The sequence below is a fragment of the Lithobates pipiens genome, unplaced genomic scaffold (genome assembly GCF_037356315.1).
Source record: "Lithobates pipiens isolate NorthernLeopardFrog02 unplaced genomic scaffold, aLitPip1_a1.2 Scaffold_22, whole genome shotgun sequence".
NCBI classification, from domain to species: domain Eukaryota; kingdom Metazoa; phylum Chordata; class Amphibia; order Anura; family Ranidae; genus Lithobates; species Lithobates pipiens.
In genome coordinates this window covers 341,617,241-341,637,460 of record NW_027507784.1, presented here as the reverse complement: position 1 = coordinate 341,637,460, position 20,220 = coordinate 341,617,241, and the positions used below count along the sequence as shown (strand labels likewise).

The following is a 20,220-nucleotide window of genomic DNA, read 5'->3' as shown; positions in this document are numbered from 1 at the left end:
AGAGCTTTTTTTTTAATCTAAGAGAAGTCCCTAAAACATGGGTCATTGGGGGTACTTGAGGACTGAGGTTGAGAACCACTGCTCTACATCCATTCAGGCTGTGCAAAATATATAAAGCTTGTTTGAGCTGTCAGAGAAGAAGAAAAAAAAGAGGGTGGAATGCTCAGTGAGGAGAGCTGATAGGAGGGAATGACATACTCCCCTTCACACAGGAACAGAGCTGAGGCTGTCAATCGCGGGCTGTGTGCTGGAGCTCCCTCCCGTCACCATTTTTCCTCTTGGCGTCAGGAAAACCCGTCGGAGGTGCATATAGCAAAGAAAGGAGGCAGCAGGCAGAAATGACACTTAGCGCTCTGGACTGAGACAAGTACACACCATAGAGGGATGTGCTTTGTTCATATTTCATGTCTGAGGTTTACAACCACTTTAAAAGTACGACTAAAGGACTATGACAGTCCATGGGCCAGGAACGGTATATATATACACAGTTATATTGAGCCAAGTAGGATGAATGTACTGTGTAACGACATCCATACCTGGAATTCCTTTTAAATACTTTCCTTCTTCTGGAACAAACACTCCGGCTGAAACATGCGTTGCTGTGCGAGACTTTTTTTTTTTTTTTAATCCTGTGCAGTATAACATCCCAGAATACTCTTTTATTTGCATTGAGTAGTATGGCAATGATATGGATTGGAAATGGCACCACTGAATCGCAGATCAATTTGCATTATTGGAAATAAATAATAATAATAAAAAAAAAAAGAAAATAAACAAATAAACCAAAAAAAATAAAAATAAAAAGTCAAACATTTAAATAAAACACACAAGAAACAAAAAGGATCCAACAAGACGGCGGTACAGGTAGACTGAAATTCATCAAAAAAAAAATCTCTTCTCCACTTTAATATATCTATATATGTATATAGATTTTAGTTTTTTTTTTGTTTCTTTTTTTTTTAGTTTTTTTCTTTAATCAGAAGTACATCCACAATTCAATGATTTCTCAGAAAGCTGTACATATAAAACACAACTTATCTCATAAAAATTCACATTTTCCTCTGTTCCTGGGATTCCTGAAACCAGCGATGAACGGGGGGCGGGGCAGCAGTTTGGAGCGCAGGGTAGGGAGGAGCCGGTCTCCAAAATCTAAGGGGGTTGCCCCCCCCCCCCTTTCGGAACTGTAAAAAGATGGGGTGTGTTAGGGGGTAGTCCACTGTCTTATTTAAAACAGAAGGCCAGCCAAAATTATATTTTTATGTGTCCCCGTAGGCGAGATTTCCTTTCACTTCCCGGCAGTAGTCACCAGGACAGGAAGTAAGGTGGTAACCTCGCAGACAATCTAGAAAAGATTTATTGGAAAGGAAATTTAAGGGGGGCTCGGACCCTGGGGCATTTCTTTATTTGCATTTAGTAAGGTTTTGTGATGCTTCGTAGGCTAGTACTTAGTGAACACGTGCACGGACGCCCACGCATGGGCTTGCGCAAGTACAACTGCAACCTGTAATCGCTTTCTATGGGCGGCTTAGTGCAGAACCTGTGGCGTCCGAAGAATTTCTGCAGGTTCTGTATACGTTTGCCCCCCTGGGGCGCCTGTGTACGTGGCCCAAGCAAACCTTTACTTTGCCCATGCCATACCTTAATTCCACCCTCTCCGTCCCCAGCAGCACATACTTACCCCTCTTATTGCTACTCCCCCCCACACTTCCTGGAGCGAAGAAGATCTCCAATACTTGAATTGCTCCAGATGACAGCACTGGAGCTTGGTGATTGGCCCAGTAAGGTCACATGGGGGGGGGGGGGTGGAGTCCTCAGCCCGGTGTAAGCACTGACTAGCCCTGTTTAAGCTCTGACTAGCCTCTGACAGCTCCCTGTGTAAGCTCTGACCAGCCCTGTGTAAGCTCTGACTAGAGCGGTGTAAGCTCCCTGTGTAAGCTCTGATTAGCCTCTGACAGCTCCCTGTGTAAGCTCTGACCAGCCCTGTGTAAGCTCTGACTAGAGCGGTGTAAGCTCCCTGTGTAAGCTCTGATTAGCCTCTGACAGCTCCCTGTGTAAGCCCTGACTAGCCCTGTGTAAGCTCTGACTAGCCTCTGACTAGAGCAGTCTAAGCTCCCTGTGTAAGCCCTGACTAGCCCTGTGTAGGCTCTGACTAGCCCTGTGTAGGCTCTGACTAGCCCTGTGTAAGCTCTGACTAGCCTCTGACTAGCCCTGTGTAAGCTCTGACTAGCCTCTGACAGCTCCCTGTGTAAGCTCTGACCAGCCCTGTGTAAGCTCTGACTAGAGCGGTCTAAGCGCCCTGTGTAAGCCCTGACTAGCCCTGTGTAAGCCCTGACTAGCCCTGTGTAAGCTCTGACTAGCCTCTGACTAGAGCAGTCTAAGCTCCCTGTGTAAGCCCTGACTAGCCCTGTGTAAGCCCTGACTAGCCCTGTGTAGGCTCTGACTAGCCCTGTGTAGGCCCTGACTAGCCCTGTGTAAGCTCTGACTAGCCTCTGACTAGAGCAGTCTAAGCTCCCTGTGTAAGCCCTGACTAGCCCTGTGTAGGCTCTGACTAGCCCTGTGTAGGCTCTGACTAGCCCTGTGTAAGCTCTGACTAGCCTCTGACTAGCCCTGTGTAAGCTCTGACTAGCCTCTGACAGCTCCCTGTGTAAGCTCTGACCAGCCCTGTGTAAGCTCTGACTAGAGCGGTCTAAGCGCCCTGTGTAAGCCCTGACTAGCCCTGTGTAAGCCCTGACTAGCCCTGTGTAAGCTCTGACTAGCCTCTGACTAGAGCAGTCTAAGCTCCCTGTGTAAGCCCTGACTAGCCCTGTGTAAGCCCTGACTAGCCCTGTGTAGGCTCTGACTAGCCCTGTGTAGGCCCTGACTAGCCCTGTGTAGGCCCTGACTAGCCCTGTGTAGGCCCTGACTAGCCCTGTGTAGGCCCTGACTAGCCCTGTGTAGGCCCTGACTAGCCCTTTGCTCCTGTTGGCTGAACACAGTGATGGGGGAGCCAAAGCAAAGGCGAGTATGTGCAGCCGGTGAAGGGGGCACCAACTTATTTTATGACCTCCCTACATATATGGGCGGAGGCAAAAGGCGGGCCTTTAACGTCCCACACATGCGTCAGGGGACTGCCGATTTTTTTTGTGTGCTGAGTGCGCACTCACTGCAAGCTCCCAGCACAACAGTCCAGACTAACAATTGGTAGCCAGCAGGACCGGCTTCCAATCTGGTGACCACCCTTCACACCCCCCCCCCCTATTTAGGGGACACCAGGCCAAGCAGGAAGGGGTTAAAATGTATCTAAACACACTGTGCTGGCTGCATTCGTTCTTCTTTATTTTCACCCACTAGCAATACACTTCCTGCCCCTTCCGTGGCTACGTTAATTTCTCCACTGTATCTATGGGGACAGCGTGCATTTGCAACATGTCCGCCTTTGTGCATTTCCATAGCCAAGAGGGGTAATGGGATTAGTAATTTGCAAATGAAAGATAACATTCATGTTGCCCCTCCTGCCCCCGATTATACAAGCAGGACTGGGATAATGGGGGCAGGAGGGGCAACTGCCCTGGGTGCAGTGAGGGGGGGGGGGCAAAAAATAGGTGCAGGGAGCTACACCCATTCAACAGCATCGATAATCTGTGTGGGGGGGGAGGGGGGTGCAGCTTTGGATCCTAGCCCTTGGAGCTGGGGGGGGGGAGGGGGTGCGCAGCTCTGGATCCTTGCCCTTGAAGCTGGAAGACCCTGGTCCCTTTCATTCTTGGGATGTTGGTTCTTTCAAGTCTTGGCATCATGTGGGCATTCCCTTTTGGCAAATACAGTCTGCCTAGGAACGCCCACTGCTCCAGACTGACCCCCGCCCATCAAGGTGGTTTGCTATTTGCATAACTCCTCCTAAGAGCGTGCTCTGGAGAGGGGCACTGAAGGCGGGTACTACATAGGGGGCATGCCCACTCCTCTAGACTGACACCCACCCATCACGGTATTTAGGTAAGGGGGAAGGAGAAGAAGCGCCCCAGTGTTCGAGCCGCGGCGCCACTCCCGCCCCGTGATAAGAGGACCTGCCACCTACAAATGGGAGCGGCAATTCTACAGACTGAGCTACGGGTTCATCCCATCCTGTGCCTTGTACCTCCGTCTGCCAATCCGCTGTGATTGTACGAAGGTGGGCGATCACCCCCCCCCCCCCCCCCGAAAAGCTGAACCTGTCGATCTGGAACATTCTACAGACAGACTTGTACGCATGTTTGAAAAATTTAGGCGACAGATCTACCAGGCTGCGGAAAAGGAAACGAAGAGAACACAAGGCCGGCTGGACCGGAACAGAGAGAGAGCGCGAGGATTAAACGTCCGACACCGACATGCTGAACGATCGGTTAGAAAATAGCGCAAACGACAACAGACAGGTACAACCGAGCTCGAGACTGATAACAGCGATTGTGAAAGATATCCGAAGGCCCCCCCAACGTCAGACGGGGCTTGAAATATACCGGGGTGGAAATGAGGATTTAAAGGCCAACTCCGCCTGAAACCATTATGTATGACGGCTGGCAAGGTCCACTAAATGTTAGCTTCTCATATGTCCGGGGGACTCCAGCAGTGCGATCTCCCCACCGCAAATCCTGTTTTTACCCTTAATGACACCAAAGTGTCACCTCCCAGTCATTATAGATTGGGAGGGGAAGAGACACAAACTGCTACAGGGCGTTATCGTTGTGGGAGGGGCAGAGACACAAACTGCTACAAGGCGTTATTGTGGAAGGAGCAGAGACACAAACTGCTACAGGGCGTTATCATTGTGGGAGGGGCAGAGACACAAACTGCTACAAGGCGTTATCGTTGTGGGAGGGGCAGAGACACAAACTGCTACAAGGCGTTATCGTTGTGGGAGGGGCAGAGACACAAACTGCTACAGGGCGTTATCGTTGTGGGAGGGGCAGAGACACAAACTGCTACAAGGCGTTATCGTTGTGGGAGGGGCAGAGACACAAACTGCTACAAGGCGTTATTGTGGAAGGAGCAGAGACACAAACTGCTACAGGGCGTTATCATTGTGGGAGGGGCAGAGACACACTTTACAAGGTGTTATCATTCTGGGAGCGGCAGAGACACAAACTGCTACAAGGCGTTATGATTGTGGGAGGAGCAGAGACACAAACTGCTACAAGGCGTTATTGTGGAAGTAGCAGAGACACAAACTGCTACAAGGCATTATTGTGGGAGGGGCAGAGACACAAACTGCTACAAGGCGTTATTATGGGAGGGGCAGAGACACAAACTGCTACAAGGCGTTATTATGGGAGGGGCAGAGACACAAACTGCTACAAGGCGTTATTGTGGGAGGAGCAGAGACACAAACTGCTACAAGGCGTTATTGTGGGAGGGGCAGAGACACAAACTGCTACAAGGCGTTATTGTGGGAGGGGCAGAGACACAAACTGCTACAAGGCGTTATTGTGGGAGGGGCAGAGACACAAACTGCTACAAGGCGTTATTGTGGGAGGGGCAGAGACACAAACTGCTACAAGGCGTTATTGTGGGAGGGGCAGAGACACAAACTGCTACAAGGCGTTATTGTGGGAGGGGCAGAGACACAAACTGCTACAAGGCGTTATTGTGGGAGGGGCAGAGACACAAACTGCTACAAGGCGTTATTGTGGGAGGAGCAGAGACACAAACTGCTACAAGGCGTTATTGTGGGAGGAGCAGAGACACAAACTGCTACAAGGAGTTATTGTGGGAGGCGAACCTTCCCCAATTCCCAATTTTTTTTTACGTTGGATGTTCTGGATGGTGACGCACAACATTATACGGTCAGAACATTACAGAGTGTGACAATTGGTTATCATATGACATTGTATATGTTGAATTATAGTTGCTAATTGTAACTATTCTGTATACTTATTCTATATTTTTTAAAGTATCTACAGATGAGAATACACTGCACTATCAGCCCCTGAAGAAGAGGTTCTACTCTTTATAAACCTCGAAAAGCGTCGGGATTTTTGGCCTCAGTTCACTGCTTAGGATTCACCAGTGTGGCGTTATCAATCTTCATCGTGCTTGTATACACTTTTGTGTTTTTGTTGTATGTCACCAATCATTATATGCGCATCCACATATTTTTATTGCATTCCATGGTTTAACTTTTCTAATAAAATTACATTTTGATATCATTTTGAAGACTCCTGCCTCAAAGTCCCACAAGAGGAAAAATTGTTCTATTACCTTATCATCGTGGGAGGGGCAGAGACACAAACTGCTACAAGGCGTTATTGTGGGAGGGACAGAGACACAAACTACTGCTGGGAGTTCTCATCAATGTGGGCGGTGCAGAGACACAAACCGCTACAAGGCGTTATTGTGGGAGGGGCAGAGACACAAACTCCTGTGGGGAAACTCGCCATTGTGGGAGGGGCAGAAACTACTGCTGGGAAACCTTACTATTGTGGGAGGGGCAGAGACACAAACTACTGTGAGAGGGGCAGAGAAATGAACTCTTGTGGGGGGGAAAGGTCAACTTTGGCGGGAGGGGCAAAGACACAAACTGCTACAGGGAACTCATCGTTGTGGGAGGGGCAGAGAAAAAAATTACTGCTGGGGGGAGGGGGAAGAGACACAAACTGTAGCAGGAAAATGTCATAATTGTGGGAGGGGCAGAGAAATAAACTCTCGTGGGGCAAAGGTCAACTTTGTGGGAGGGGCAGAGAAAAAAAAACTCTTGCGGGGAAACTCACCATTGACGGAGGGGCAGAGACACAAACTGCTGCAGGGAAATCTCATCGTGGTGGGAGGGGCAGACAAAAAAAACTGCTGTGGGAGGGGCAGACACACAAACTACTGCAGGGAAATCTCAGCATTGTGGGAGCGGCAGAGACACAAACTGCTGCAAGGAAATATCATGGTGGGAGGGGCAGAGACACAAACTGTAGCAGGAAAATGTCATCGTTGTGGGAGGGGCAGAGACACAAACTACTGTGGGAGGGGCAGAGAGAAAAAACGCGGGGAAACTCACCATTATGGGAGGGGCAGAGACACAAACTGCTGCAGGGAGAAATCATTGTGGGAGGGGCAGACACACGAAAAAAACTGCTGTGGGAGGGGCAGACACACAAACTACTGCATGGGAAATCTCAGCATTGTGGGAGGGGCAGACACACAAAAAAACTGCTGTGGGAGGGGCAGACACACAAACTGCTGCAGGGAAATCTCATCATTATGGGAGGGGCAGAGACACAAACTGCTGCAGGGTAATAGTATGGTGGGAGGGGCAAAGACACAAACTATTGCGGGGAAATGTATTTGTTCAAGTCTTTAGGAGATATAAGAAGCCTGAAGCTACACAAAGCTGAAAAAATATCAGTTCAGGATCCTTGCATCCACAAATCAAAGGATATTTTAAACACACAGCATATGAGTTGCTATAAATATTCACAACTCCTGAAACCAAAACTCCTGGTACAAGTGCAGGAAATGAGATCTCGGACATGTATGATGGCACTGCACAGCCTTCCTCTATGGAAGGACAGGACAGGAAGTCATTTTGAGGTTCACGGTTCTTTCAGGGTGGAGTTGGCCTTTAAATTCTGACGTTTCATCATAGAAATGATTTAGACCGGAAATGTCTTATAAAGAAAGGAGGAGGTGTGGCTACATGCGTCCATTGGACGGGTACGCTAACTGGACGCATCGATACTAGAGGTGAGCACACGGCTCCTGTGATCCGTCCATTCATCAGTGTCCTGACTGAAATGTGTCTACGACGTGGACTAAGCTTGCCACGTCAGCACCCCAAACTCGCCTTTCCGAAACACGGTGCATTGCAGAACTGGCCGGTAAACTGACTGCGCTTCACGTTTTTGTGCCGGGACCCACAGAGTCAAGAAAGCCATAGACATGAGTTTTATAGGCAATGACGCCGTTATTCTACCGTCAAGCACACAATACAATTCTCACCAGACCGACACGGTCTTTCCATCAGGTAATTCTGCCAACGGAGGGTCTCTGCGCAGGCGAGTCCCCCACCGGAGGCCTCTGCGCGGGAGAGTCCCCCACCGGAGGCCTCTGCGCGGGAGAGTCCCCCACCGGAGGCCTCTGCGCGGGAGAGTCCCCCACCGGAGGCCTCTGCGCGGGAGAGTCCCCCACCGGAGGCCTCTGCGCGGGAGAGTCCCCCACCGGAGGCCTCTGCGCGGGAGAGTCCCCCACCGGAGGCCTCTGCGCGGGAGAGTCCCCCACCGTGGTCTCTGCAGAGATAAATCTGCCATCGGAGGTCTCTGCGCAGACAAGTCCCCCGTCAGACATCTCTGCAAAGATAAATGCCCCTTTGGAGGTCTCTGTCCAGACAAGTCTGCCACCAGGGATTTTTGAGAAGATATGTTCTCCATCGGAGATCTCTTTGCAGATAAATCTGCCATCAGAGGTCTTTGCGCAGATAAATCCATCGTTGGAGGTCACTGAGCAGATAAATCCACCATTCAAGATCTCTGCCCATCACCACCATGCCCAGCATATAGTAAGACTTTGATTGGCTACCCCCACCCATGTCATACGAGGCTCATGCTAAGCGGACCCAATTACTACACACCATTATTGAAATGCATCAACCAAAAGCGGAGGCCTTGATATTTTTGGAAGTCTGGGTAAAATAAAGAATGACCTATATGATGCAGTCTGTCAATAGTACAGCCAGCTTTTGTTTTATTACCTGTTGTTCCTGCCAGTAAACCCATAGATTTTCAACTTCCTTTAACGTACCAAGCTGTCCAACTTGTCATTTACAGGGATAAACCATATAACAATGACAGGGGTGCTTACAACAGCTTTCATTTATATGGTTTAAACTCCCCCCTCCCCCCCCAATAAAAACTTGCTGTACGTGTATCTGGGCTTTAGTTTATTTGTCTCTTAATTAAAGGTCATCTAAGACTCCCCTGACCATGCTGCTGTGTGACTTCAAAGCAGAATGAACAACATTGTTACTTTGATCTGTATGGCTTGTAGCACCTCTTGAAGCTGGCTAACGAGAGATCTCTCCGCCGGTAATTCAGAGGAAGGGAGCAGGCATCTATGCACCATTCAGATGTGTAAATGTAATACGGATAAAGGAGATGGGATGATGTATGGCCTCGCTCAGTGCTGCTCCCGTTGATACGTTTCGTCCCACCCACTGGAGGCGAAACGCGTCGGCGCGCATTCCGGCGCTGCGCTGGCTAAGGCCACATATCATAACAGCATCAGGTTGGTCAGCGTCGTCTCATATCCTTCATCCCTGTAACGTTGTCACTCTGCTAAAGAAGAGAAAAGGTAATGGATCTACTGGCAGGATCAACAGGTAATAAACCTGTTACAGGGGGACGCAGGACAACAAAATCTGCCGTTAACCCCTTTACACCGGCTGTTCACATTTAGGTGCCGTGATTCCACACATAGGGCTCGGTGCGCTGTTTTGTGCTAGCAGCACTGTGACTGCACTGTCGCCAAGACCTCACGTTTACTGCTGCTGATCAGGAGCCAGGATGACGGACTACCAACCCTTCGATCACTAGGACAGCCAATCACAGCGATCGGGAAAGTCCCTCTAATGCCTCCGGCGCCGTGTTTTCCCCAAAGGGGCGGGGGAGATGGAAGGGAAGGGGTTAATGTCGTGTGACAGACTGCATTATATACGTACATTTTTATTTTGCATACATTTCCACTTTAAGAGACCCACCTGCTTTCTACAGCTCATCATCCCACCCCATATGTCACATCATTCGGGGGCTCTAAAAGTCGCAGTTTTTGCATCCTAAGTAGCAGGCAGAAATCCTCCAGTCACATGGTGGCGTCTGATAGACCAATGAGGACACAGCCAGTACATGCAGGAGAGGGTGTGGCTGAACCATCGCCAATTTACCAGTCGTTGACACCAGCAGCACCCTGTACAAAACATTCCGTGCCATATAAAGCTGAACTCCGGGATGGTTCCAGAGTGTTCCCATTTCATCTTTTCCTCATTAAATAGCAGCATGTTAGATTTGAAAAACGAACATAGCTTTAGTTGTAAATGACCTTTCTAATGTGTGAAATGCAATCGCTTTAGGCGATTTACTGCACCTATGCCCGGGCACAGTAAGGAGGGATCGATGAAGCACCAACACCACTTCCTTTTATTCTTCATACTACAATTCCCATCATGCAATGGGAATAAGTGCATGCAATGGGCGTAGATGTTGGTGTTGCTGTGGCAGACGGGAAAGACCAGGGGTCTCCAGGCCTTGCCAGCCAAGGTATGATATCATGGTGGGAGGGATGGACTAGAAGTCTCCTGGCTTGTCAATCAAGGTATGGTGTCATGGTGGGAGGATTGGGCTAGAAGTCTCCTGGCTTGTCAGTCAAGATATGGTGTCATGGTGGGAGGGATGGACTAGAAGTCTCCTGGCCTGTCAGTCAAGGTATGGTGTCATGGTGGGGAGGGATGGACTAGAAGGCCCCTGGCTTGTCAGTCAAGGTATGGTGTCATGGTGGGAGGGATGGACTAGAAGTCTCCTGGCTTGTCAGTCGAGGTATGGTGTCATGGTGGGGAGGGATGGACTAGAAGGCCCCTGGCTTGTCAGTCAAGGTATGGTGTCATGGTGGGAGGGATGGACTAGAAGTCTCCTGGCTTGTCAGTCGAGGTATGGTGTCATGGTGGGGAGGGATGGACTAGAAGGCCCCTGGCTTGTCAGTCAAGGTATGGTGTCATGGTGGGAGGGATGGACTAGAAGTCTCCTGGCTTGTCAGTCAAGGTATGGTGTCATGGTGGGAGGATTGGGCTAGAAGTCTCCTGGCCTGTCAGTCAAGGTATGGTATCATGGTGGGAGGGATGGACTAGAAGTCTCCTGGCCTGTCAGTCAAGGTATGGTGTCATGGTGGGAGGGATGGACTAGAAGTCTCCTGGCCTGTCAGTCAAGGTATGGTGTCATGGTGGGAGGATTGGGCTAGAAGTCTCCTGGCCTGTCAGTCAAGGTATGGTGTCATGGTGGGGAGGGATGGACTAGAAGTCTCCTGGCTTGTCAGTCAACGTATGATGTCATGGTGGGAGGGATGGACTAGAAGTCTCCTGGCTTGTCAGTCAAGGTATGGTGTCATGGTGGGGAGGGATGGACTAGAAGTCTCCTGGCTTGTCAGTCAACGTATGATGTCATGGTGGGAGGGATGGACTAGAAGTCTCCTGGCTTGTCAGTCAAGGTATGGTGTCATGGTGGGGAGGGATGGACTAGAAGTCTCCTGGCTTGTCAGTCAACGTATGATGTCATGGTGGGAGGGATGGACTAGAAGTCTCCTGGCTTGTCAGTCAAGGTATGGTGTCATGGTGGGAGGGATGGACTAGAAGTCTCCTGGCTTGTCAGTCAAGGTATGGTGTCATGGTGGGGAGGGATGGACTAGAAGTCTCCTGGCTTGTCAGTCAAGGTATGATGTCATGGTGGGGAGGGATGGACTAGAAGTCTACTGGCTTGTCAGTCAAGGTATGATGTCATGGTGGGAGGGATAGACTAGAAGTCTCCTGGCTTGTCAGTCAAGGTATGGTGTCATGGTGGGAGGGATGGACTAGAAGTCTCCTGGCCTATCATTCAAAAGGTAGGATGTCAGGCCAGGTGGCTTATAGTCTGTCCCACCTACCATATCAGTCAAGGTATGATGTCATAGAAGGAGGGACAGACTAGAAGTCTCCTGGCCTATCAGTCAAGGTATGAAGTCAATGTGAGAGCGACAGACTAGAAGTCTCCTGTCTCGTCAGTCAAGGTATGATGTCATGGAGAGAGGGCCAGTCTAGGAATTTCCTGGATTGTCAGTCAAGATATGTCATCATGTAGGCAGGACAGACAAGAAGTCTCCTGACCTGTTAATGAAGGTATGATGTCATTGTGGGGCGGGACAGACTTGAAGACTCCTGGCTTGTGAGTCAAGATATGTCGCCATGTAGGCAGGACAGATTTGAAGACTCCTGGCCTGTTAGTCAAGGTATGATGTCATGGTGGGAGACACAGACCAGAAGTCACCTGGCTTGTCAGCCAAGGTATGATGTCATGGTGGGAGACACAGACCAGAAGTCACCTGGCTTGTCAGCCAAGGTATGATGTTGTGGTGGGCAGGAGTCCAGTTATAAGATCATGGTGGGTGGGACACGAAAGCCTCGTACACACGATCTGATTGTTGGCCAACAGAGCGTCAGACTTTTGTCCGAAGGGTGTGTGCCAGGAACTTGTCTTGCATACAAACGGCACACAATTGTCGGCCAACAAACACGAACGTAGTGACGCACTACGTGGAATTTCAGCTCTTGAGCGCCACCCGTTGGGCACCTTCTGCTAATGCTGTGTATTGTGAGCACCGCTTCCGAGCATGCGTGTTTTGTACTTTGGACTTTTGTGTACACACGATAGGAAAATCTGACAACAGACCGCTGTCCGTCGAAAATTTACTAGCCTGCCACCCAACATTTGTTGGTGGAAACGGTCGGATTTTGGGCAGTCTGTCATCACATAATTCCCGCCGAAAAATCCGATCGTGTGTACAAGGCTTAAGAGTCTCCTGGCCTGTGGAATTAGACAGGGAAAATGGGTCGTCCCCCTACAGCAATGTAATAACGCCACAATGAACCTACCAGTGCTTGGAACTGGTGGCTATAGGAAGGATAGGCATGATGGCCACCAGTCTTCCATACAAGATATTCAGAACACAGAGCTCTAGAAATGCTGCATTCAAAAACAGACAGATCAGCGGCTGCAGCTTTGTTTGCAAAAAGAAGATCATATCTGTTAATGGTTGGAACTGACATGTATAATACCGATCAGAAAATTCTGCCCGGAGTTCAGCTTTAATGCACACTGCACCTCGATCTAAGGATCCTGCAAGCTCGTAAACACCTCACGATGCATAAAAGTTTCCTTCAGGTCATGCACTGGACTTTCTTTCCAAAACTCCCGGTACATCCGGTGGTCGCGTACGGTCGCAACTAAAGGCCGGCCATACATCGTACAATGCAAAGGGCGATGACCTCAGGCCTTGTTTGCTGCCATTGGGGGAGGGGTGTGACTGCTTCGGACACATTGTATCATTAGTCTAGGATGAGTCCTTTCCATTGAGGCCAGCGGCACAGCTTCCCCCCCCCCCACGACACGGGAGTACCTTTCCGCCTCTCCCCAACGGCGGTGGCGGGACCGTGGAACAAGAAAGCAAAAGCTACAGAAACAAAAAAAGTCGTCATTCAATTTGTTCTGAGCAAAGCAGTTCGTTGAAATGTTTCTTAAAAATAAAAAGGGAAAAAAAAAACAAAAAATAAATCGTCTTCCAAAAGCAAAAAAAGAGAAATGTTGAGTTTCAGAAATTCTATTATTTTCTGTTTGTTTCAACGTAAAGTGCAACAGTGCTGAATTCTCTAAAGTCCTTTCCCGAAATCTCCTTGACTTGATCGCCACGCCGCTGGGGCAGGACGAGCGGGCGAGGATTCTTCGATTCTCGGCTTGCGCGCGCGGGTGGGGAGGAGGAGGGGGGAAACGGGCGTCTCCAGTTAGATGTTTCGTCCTCCGTTAATGGTGTGATGTTTTTAGAGACTTTACGATCCCTTCTTCATATACCTTCAAGATGGCTTCGCACACAAAGCGGTACTGGCTCTGCCGAGGAGAAGAGGAGGAAACCGTCCTTCACTGTGACCATGACAGGGGGCAGAAGAATGAACATGAGCAGAACACAAAGGGTGATGGTTAACATTAAGTCAAAAGAAAAGAGACCGCCCACAGTCTGATGACGTCAGCATGAATAAAACTTTATTAATCCTGACAAAAGAATGCAGAAGATCCGCACAGACCCTTCTTACTCAGATGTGCATCACCTAAACATGGCTTAGTCGTAGCGATGACAGGGGTATTAAATTCGAATTCAAGGAGGTCGAATAAATACGATTTCCTTCCAGCAGAGATCCAAATCCCTCCTCTTATATCACATCCCATTCTTACATCAGTGTCCTCGGTACCCTCTGCCTCACCTTTACCCAAAACGGTGTAATCTCCCCCATTCACATCACAGCCCCTCACAGCTCTGCCCCTCCCTTCAAATCACAGCCCCTCACAGCTCTGCACCCACTTTACATTACAGCCCCCCCCCAGCTCTGCCCTCCATCACATTGCAGACCCAGACAGCTCTGTCCCCTCTTCACATCACAGCCCCACAGCTCAGCCCCCCACTTTCACATCACAGCCCCCCCACAGCTCTGTCCCCCCTTCACATCACAGCCCCCCACTTTCACATCACAGCCCCCCCACAGCTCTGTCCCCCCTTCACATAACAGCCCCCCAGAGCCACACCTCCCCTTCACATCACAGCCTCCCCCCAAGCTCTGGCCCCTTCACATCACAGCCTCCCCACAGCTCTGTCCCCCTTCACACCACCGCTATGCCCTTTCTTCACATCAGAGCTCTGCCCCCTTCTCATTACAGTCCCACACAGCTCTGTGCTTCCCCCCCCCCCCCAGTCACATCACAGCTCTGTCCTCTCGTCACATTACAGCACCCCCACAGCTCTGCCCCCTCTTCAGACCACAGCCCCCCACAGCTCTGTCCCGCTTCACACCACCGCTATTCCCGTTCTTCACATCAGAGCTCTGCCCCCTTCTCATTACAGCACCCCCACAGCTCTGCCCCCTCTTCAGACCACAGCCCCTCAAGCTCTGGCCCCTTCACATCACAGCCCCCCCCCCAGAGCTCCGCCCCCTTCACATCACAGCCCCCCCCACAGCTCTGCCCTTTCTTCACATCACAGCCCCCCCACAGCTCTGCCCTTTCTTCACATGACAGCTCTGCCCCCTTCACATTACAGTCCCCCACAGCTCTGCCCCCCAGTCACATCACAGTCCCCCACAGCTCTGCCCCCACAGCTATGCCCTTTCTTCACATCACAGCCCCCCACAGCTATGCCCTTTCTTCACATCACAGCTCCCCCACAGCTCTGCCCTTTCTTCACATCACAGCTCCCCCACAGCTCTGCCCCCTTCACATCACAGCCCCCCACAGTTCTGCCCCCTTCACATCACAGCCCCCCACAGTTCTGCCCCCTTCACATCACAGCCCCCCACAGTTCTGCCCCCTTCACATCACAGCCCCCCACAGTTCTGCCCCCTTCACATCACAGCCCCCCACAGTTCTGCCCCCTTCACATCACAGCCCCCCACAGTTCTGCCCCCTTCACATCACAGCCCCCCACAGCCCTGCCCCCTTCACATCACATTCCCCCACAGCTCTGCCCCCTTCACATCACAGTCCCCCACAGCTCTGCCCCATTCACCTCACATTCCCCCACAGCTCTGCCCCCTTCACATCACAGCCCCCCACAGCTCTGCCCCATTCACCTCACATTCCCCCACAGCTCTGCCCCCCCTTAACATCACTGCCCCCCAGTCACATTGCAGACCCCCACAGCTCTGCCCCCTCTTCACATTACAATCCCCACAGCTCTGCCCCCCTCCCCGTCACATTGCACACTGCCACAGCTCTGCCCCGTCTTCACATCACAGTCCCCCACAGCTATGCCTCTCAACTTTCCTGCCTTACTCGGGTACACAGAGTGGAGAGCGTGAGGCATGACAGTTCTGGACAGGGAGCAGGAAGCACAGCAGCTTTGAAAGGAGGGCAGAAGCTCCCAGAGTTAACTTTTAAAGTTAACCAGCAGGTGATTGGTTGCTAGGATGCAGGGCGGTCTTAGTAACCGATCCTCAGCTTACTATGAAAAGTTACCTCTGGCAGCCCTCGCCCTCCATCCAAAGCTGCTGTGCGTTCTGCTCTCTATCCAGAACTGCCACGCCTCTTGCTCTCTGCTAGGTTGTGATAATGACAGCAGCGGTGGCAATTGAGGGGGAAGAACGTTCTCCTAAAAGGCGGTGAAATGCGTGAGGCGGGTCTGGCAGGTCTTCTGTATTCTTTGTCTGGAACAATAAAGTTTTATCATACTGACATCATAAGGGTGTGGCCAGTCCCTTCGCTTTTGACAGGCTGGAGCATGGATGGGCTCTCCAGATGTGTGAAGACATTGGAGCAAGGCTGGCCGTAGAAGATGCGATTTTCTTTTTCTGCAACCATTGCAGGAAAGAAAATCACTCGATTTCCCCATCAACACAACACAGTCACTGTTGGTGGGAAATCCCTGTTGTGCTATGCCAGCGTGGAGCCTTCCCTGCTGGCAGAACGCAATGATTACTGCTGGCGGCTATAACCTATCCCCTCCCACAGGCTGGATCGACTACAGCACAACCAGCCTGTCCATAGATGGATTGAATCCTTCGATTCGATTCATCTATAGAAAGCTTATAAAGGCAAACCCTTTTTTTTAACAAACATGTTATACATACCTGCTCTGTGTGATGGTTTTGCACAGGGCAGACCCCGATCTTCCTCTTCTCTGGTCCCCCACCGGCGCTCCTGGCCCCTCCCTCACGTTGTGTCCCCAGAACATGCAGCTTTCTTTGGGGGCACTCGTGCGTGCTCGCTCCTGAGCTGCGTGACTCAGCCCTGCCCCCTCCTCACTGGCTGTGACTGACAGCAACGGGAGCCAATGAGGAGGGAGAGACCCGGGAGAGCGTCTGCTCTCATGCACATCACTGGATCAGTAGGGCATTAGGGGGGCTGTGGGGAACTGCATACTGAAGGCTTTTAAACTTCATGCATAGAGATCATGAAGGTAAAAAAACACTCGATGTGGATGGAGGAAACCTCCCCACTAAGCTATTGTATTCTGACAGTGGGGGAGACTATCATGCCATCAGAATACACTGATCAGCATTGCAGGCTACCGCCCGTAGCACCAATCGAGCGAAGAAAAACTGACAGGGTGGTTGCCCAGAAGTCATTTGAAATTTGGCGGGTCCCAGCTGAATGGGCTGAGTTTCGATCGATGTAGCTTTAGTGGCGGCAGTTCCTCTTTTGGGCTTTCTAATTAACAGTTTGGGAACAATATGCCTTCACTTTATTGTCTGTGTGGTTGGAGAATCGCTCCTTATGTGAGGTGGGTTGGGAGCCACGTTAAAGGTCAAGTTCAGCTTTTACCATTAGTGAATGGCGGGTGCAATCCACAGGGTCCTGCAGACTCTTCCTTCAGCTCCCTGCCCATACCCCTCTACGGGCTTTCAGTTACTGAGCTGAAGGAAGTGTCTATGGAGTACGAGTGCGGTGACCAACACTCTTGTATTATTCCATTGAGAACTACAAGTTTGTATGCCGGCCATGAATGCGTATGTGCGACGTGAGTGCATTAAAGCGCGTCCTCATTGCTGCACATAAGCGTTACATGGGCGTCGATGTGTGATGCCAGTTCTGGTGCAGTAGGAAGATCAGTAAGCAGTGCGGTCCCTATTAGTTTATAAGATGACCCCCCCCATGACCGCACTGTGCTAAGTCCCAGATCAAAGCATCGTCATTTCTACAACAAGTTACCGGCGTCTGAATCATCATAGCCCGCTGGTCTCTCATTGTCCGTACGATGTCTAGCGGGTACACGGCCTGGTTACACTCCATCAGACACATCGCCGTCTCCATGGTGATAAGAACGCCTGTTCGACCAATCCCAGCACTGCAAGGCAAGAATAGGATGTATGTTATGCAGTATATCTGTACCACCAATTATCCATGCTACAATCTCTCCTGTATAATGCAGGAAAGTGACCGTATATACTGCGATAAAGTTGGGTCAGAGGAATGATAATATTCCTGGACTCACCTCTGTACTATACCTTACCCCTGATATTATTCCCAGACTCAGCTCTGTACTATACCTTACCCCTGATAATATTCCCGGACTTACCTCTGTACTATACCTTCCCTCTGATATTATTCCTGGACTCACCTCTGTACTATACCTTACCCCCGATAATATTCCTGGACTCACCTCTGTACTATACCTTACCCCTGATAATATTCCCAGACTCACCTCTGTACTATACCTTACCCCTGATAATATTCCCAGACTCACCTCTGTACTATACCTTACCCCTGATAATATTCCCATACTCATCTCTGTACTATACCTTACCCCCGATAATATTACTGGACTCACCCCTGTACTATACCTTACCCCTGATAATATTCCTGGACTCACCCCTGTACTATACCTTACCCCTAATAATATTCCTGGACTCACCCCTGTACTATACCTTACCCCTGATAATATTCCTGGACTCACCTCTGTACTATACCTTACCCCTGATAATATTCCCGGACTCGCCTCTCTACTATATCTTACCCCTGATAATATTCCCGGACTCGCCTCTCTACTATACCTTACCCCTGATAATATTCCTGGACTCACCTCTGTACTATACCTTACCCCTGATAATATTCCTGGACTCACCTCTGTACTATACCTTACCCCTGATAATATTCCTGGACTCACTTCTGTACCATACCTTACCCCCCCTAATATTCCCGGACTCGCCTCTCTACTATACCTTACCCCTGATATTATTCCCGGACTCGCCTCTCTACTATACCTTACCCCTGATATTATTCCTGGACTCACTTCTGTACTATACCTTACCCCTGATAATATTCCCGGACTCGCCTCTCTACTATACCTTACCCCCGATATTATTCCTGGACTCACTTCTGTACTATACCTTACCCCCGATAATATTCCTGGACTCGCCTCTCTACTATACCTTACCCCCGATATTATTCCCGGACTCGCCTCTCTACTATACCTTACCCCTGATATTATTCCTGGACTCACTTCTGTACTATACCTTACCCCTGATAGTATTCCTGGACTTACCCATGATAATATTCCTGGACTCTACCACGTGTGTTAATAGAAATAAATAAAATCTAGACACGCGCAGTCTTCTTGTACTGAGACCAGCGACATTCAGGATTCCCTCTGACCAGCAGGTGGCAGTCCTCCATCACTGCTGACAACATTACATTATTCAGGTCTACCCCACATTCTTCCACTGGCTGTTTTTCTGCACTTGGACATCAGCACTCCTATTACACAAACCCCACATAGCATTTGGCAAAGACGTTATCTGAGGCGCTCTGCTGAGCGGGCTCAGCGCCGGACTCCAATCACAATACCTGCAGTGTACCACCACTGGCTCATCGTGGTTGGCCCTCTTCTGCCTTACAAGGCACACAAAATCCAGGAAGTCGCTGGAATCATCCGGGACGCCGTGATCCGGCCAGGCCGTGTACTGGATCTGTGTGAGAGGACGGCTCTCGTTTTTCTGGATTGGAGAGAAAGCAGAATGATAAATGGATAAAGCCGGAGTCTATTCTGCTTATATAAGGCAGGAGTAGGCAACCGTGGTCTTCCAGCAGTTGTGGAACTACAAGTCCCATCATGCCTCTTGCGAGTCTTGCTGGTAACTTTCAGTTTTGCAACGCCTCATGGGATATGTAGTCCCACAAGAGCTGGAGTGCTGCAGTTGCCCACTCTTGCTATAACACTTTCCCCCAGGGGGGGAGGGGGGGGCACAAGTGCACTTTAAATAATATAGACTCACCTCCAAGTTTGTCAGTGTCATGTCTCGGAAAACATAAGCTGGGTTTCCTACTTCCGAGTGGCAGGTTATTTGGAAATTGCAAAATTCAGAGGTCCCTATGGGCTCCGGCCAGTACTGGTGGCACTTTATCTGAAATGGAAAAAGCTTTGTGTCATTATTGGAAGGGGAATAACGTTAATTTCTGCTCTACATAAAGAGGAATTTGCATTAGCATTATATAAGACTGAGGAAGCCTTTCTTGTCCACCATATGCAAAGTAACGGCTGACACTTAAGTGGGCGGAGCACAGGCAGAACAAGAACAAAAAGATTGGGGGGGTGTTGGGGAAATGTAGGTGAATCTGGACATTGCTGATACTAAACAGTAACAAATATGGGGCACTGTAATAATCCACCTGCACACACTGCCCCCCGCAAAGCTCAGAAATGCACCAGATGACCAAAAGCTTGTGGACACCTTAACCATCACACCTGTATGAGCTATTCTATCATTCACTTTTCTGAGACTACTTCCTACAAGATATAAAGGCCATCTGTGGGAATTTGTACCTATTTGTGAGGTCAGGTACTGATCTTGGATGAGAAGACCTGGCTTACAATCAGCGTTCCAATTCATCCCAAAAGGTGTTCAGTAGGGTTCAGGTCAGGGCCCTGTGCAGGACACTTGAGTTCCTTCTCACCAAGTCTTTATGGAGCTGTTCAGTAGGGTGGCGCTCAGGGCTTCTTTCAGGATACTCGAGT

The 20,220-nt window shown here is 50.0% G+C and overlaps 1 protein-coding gene across 1 annotated transcript in view; it reads right to left on the bottom strand.

Annotated features, from left to right (window-relative positions):
• Nucleotides 1-596: 596 nt before the first annotated feature.
• The window catches only part of PTPN4 (protein tyrosine phosphatase non-receptor type 4), a 172,009-nt gene continuing 152,385 nt past the window's right edge, over nt 597-20,220 (bottom strand). The window contains exons 23-26 of the mRNA XM_077450205.1: nt 19,481-19,609; nt 19,053-19,201; nt 17,418-17,553; nt 597-13,610 (exon numbers count right to left, since the gene is read on the bottom strand). Coding sequence (XP_077306331.1) covers nt 13,527-13,610; nt 17,418-17,553; nt 19,053-19,201; nt 19,481-19,609 — 498 coding nt within the window. The 3' untranslated portion in view covers nt 597-13,526. The remainder of the gene's footprint in view (nt 13,611-17,417; nt 17,554-19,052; nt 19,202-19,480; nt 19,610-20,220) is intronic.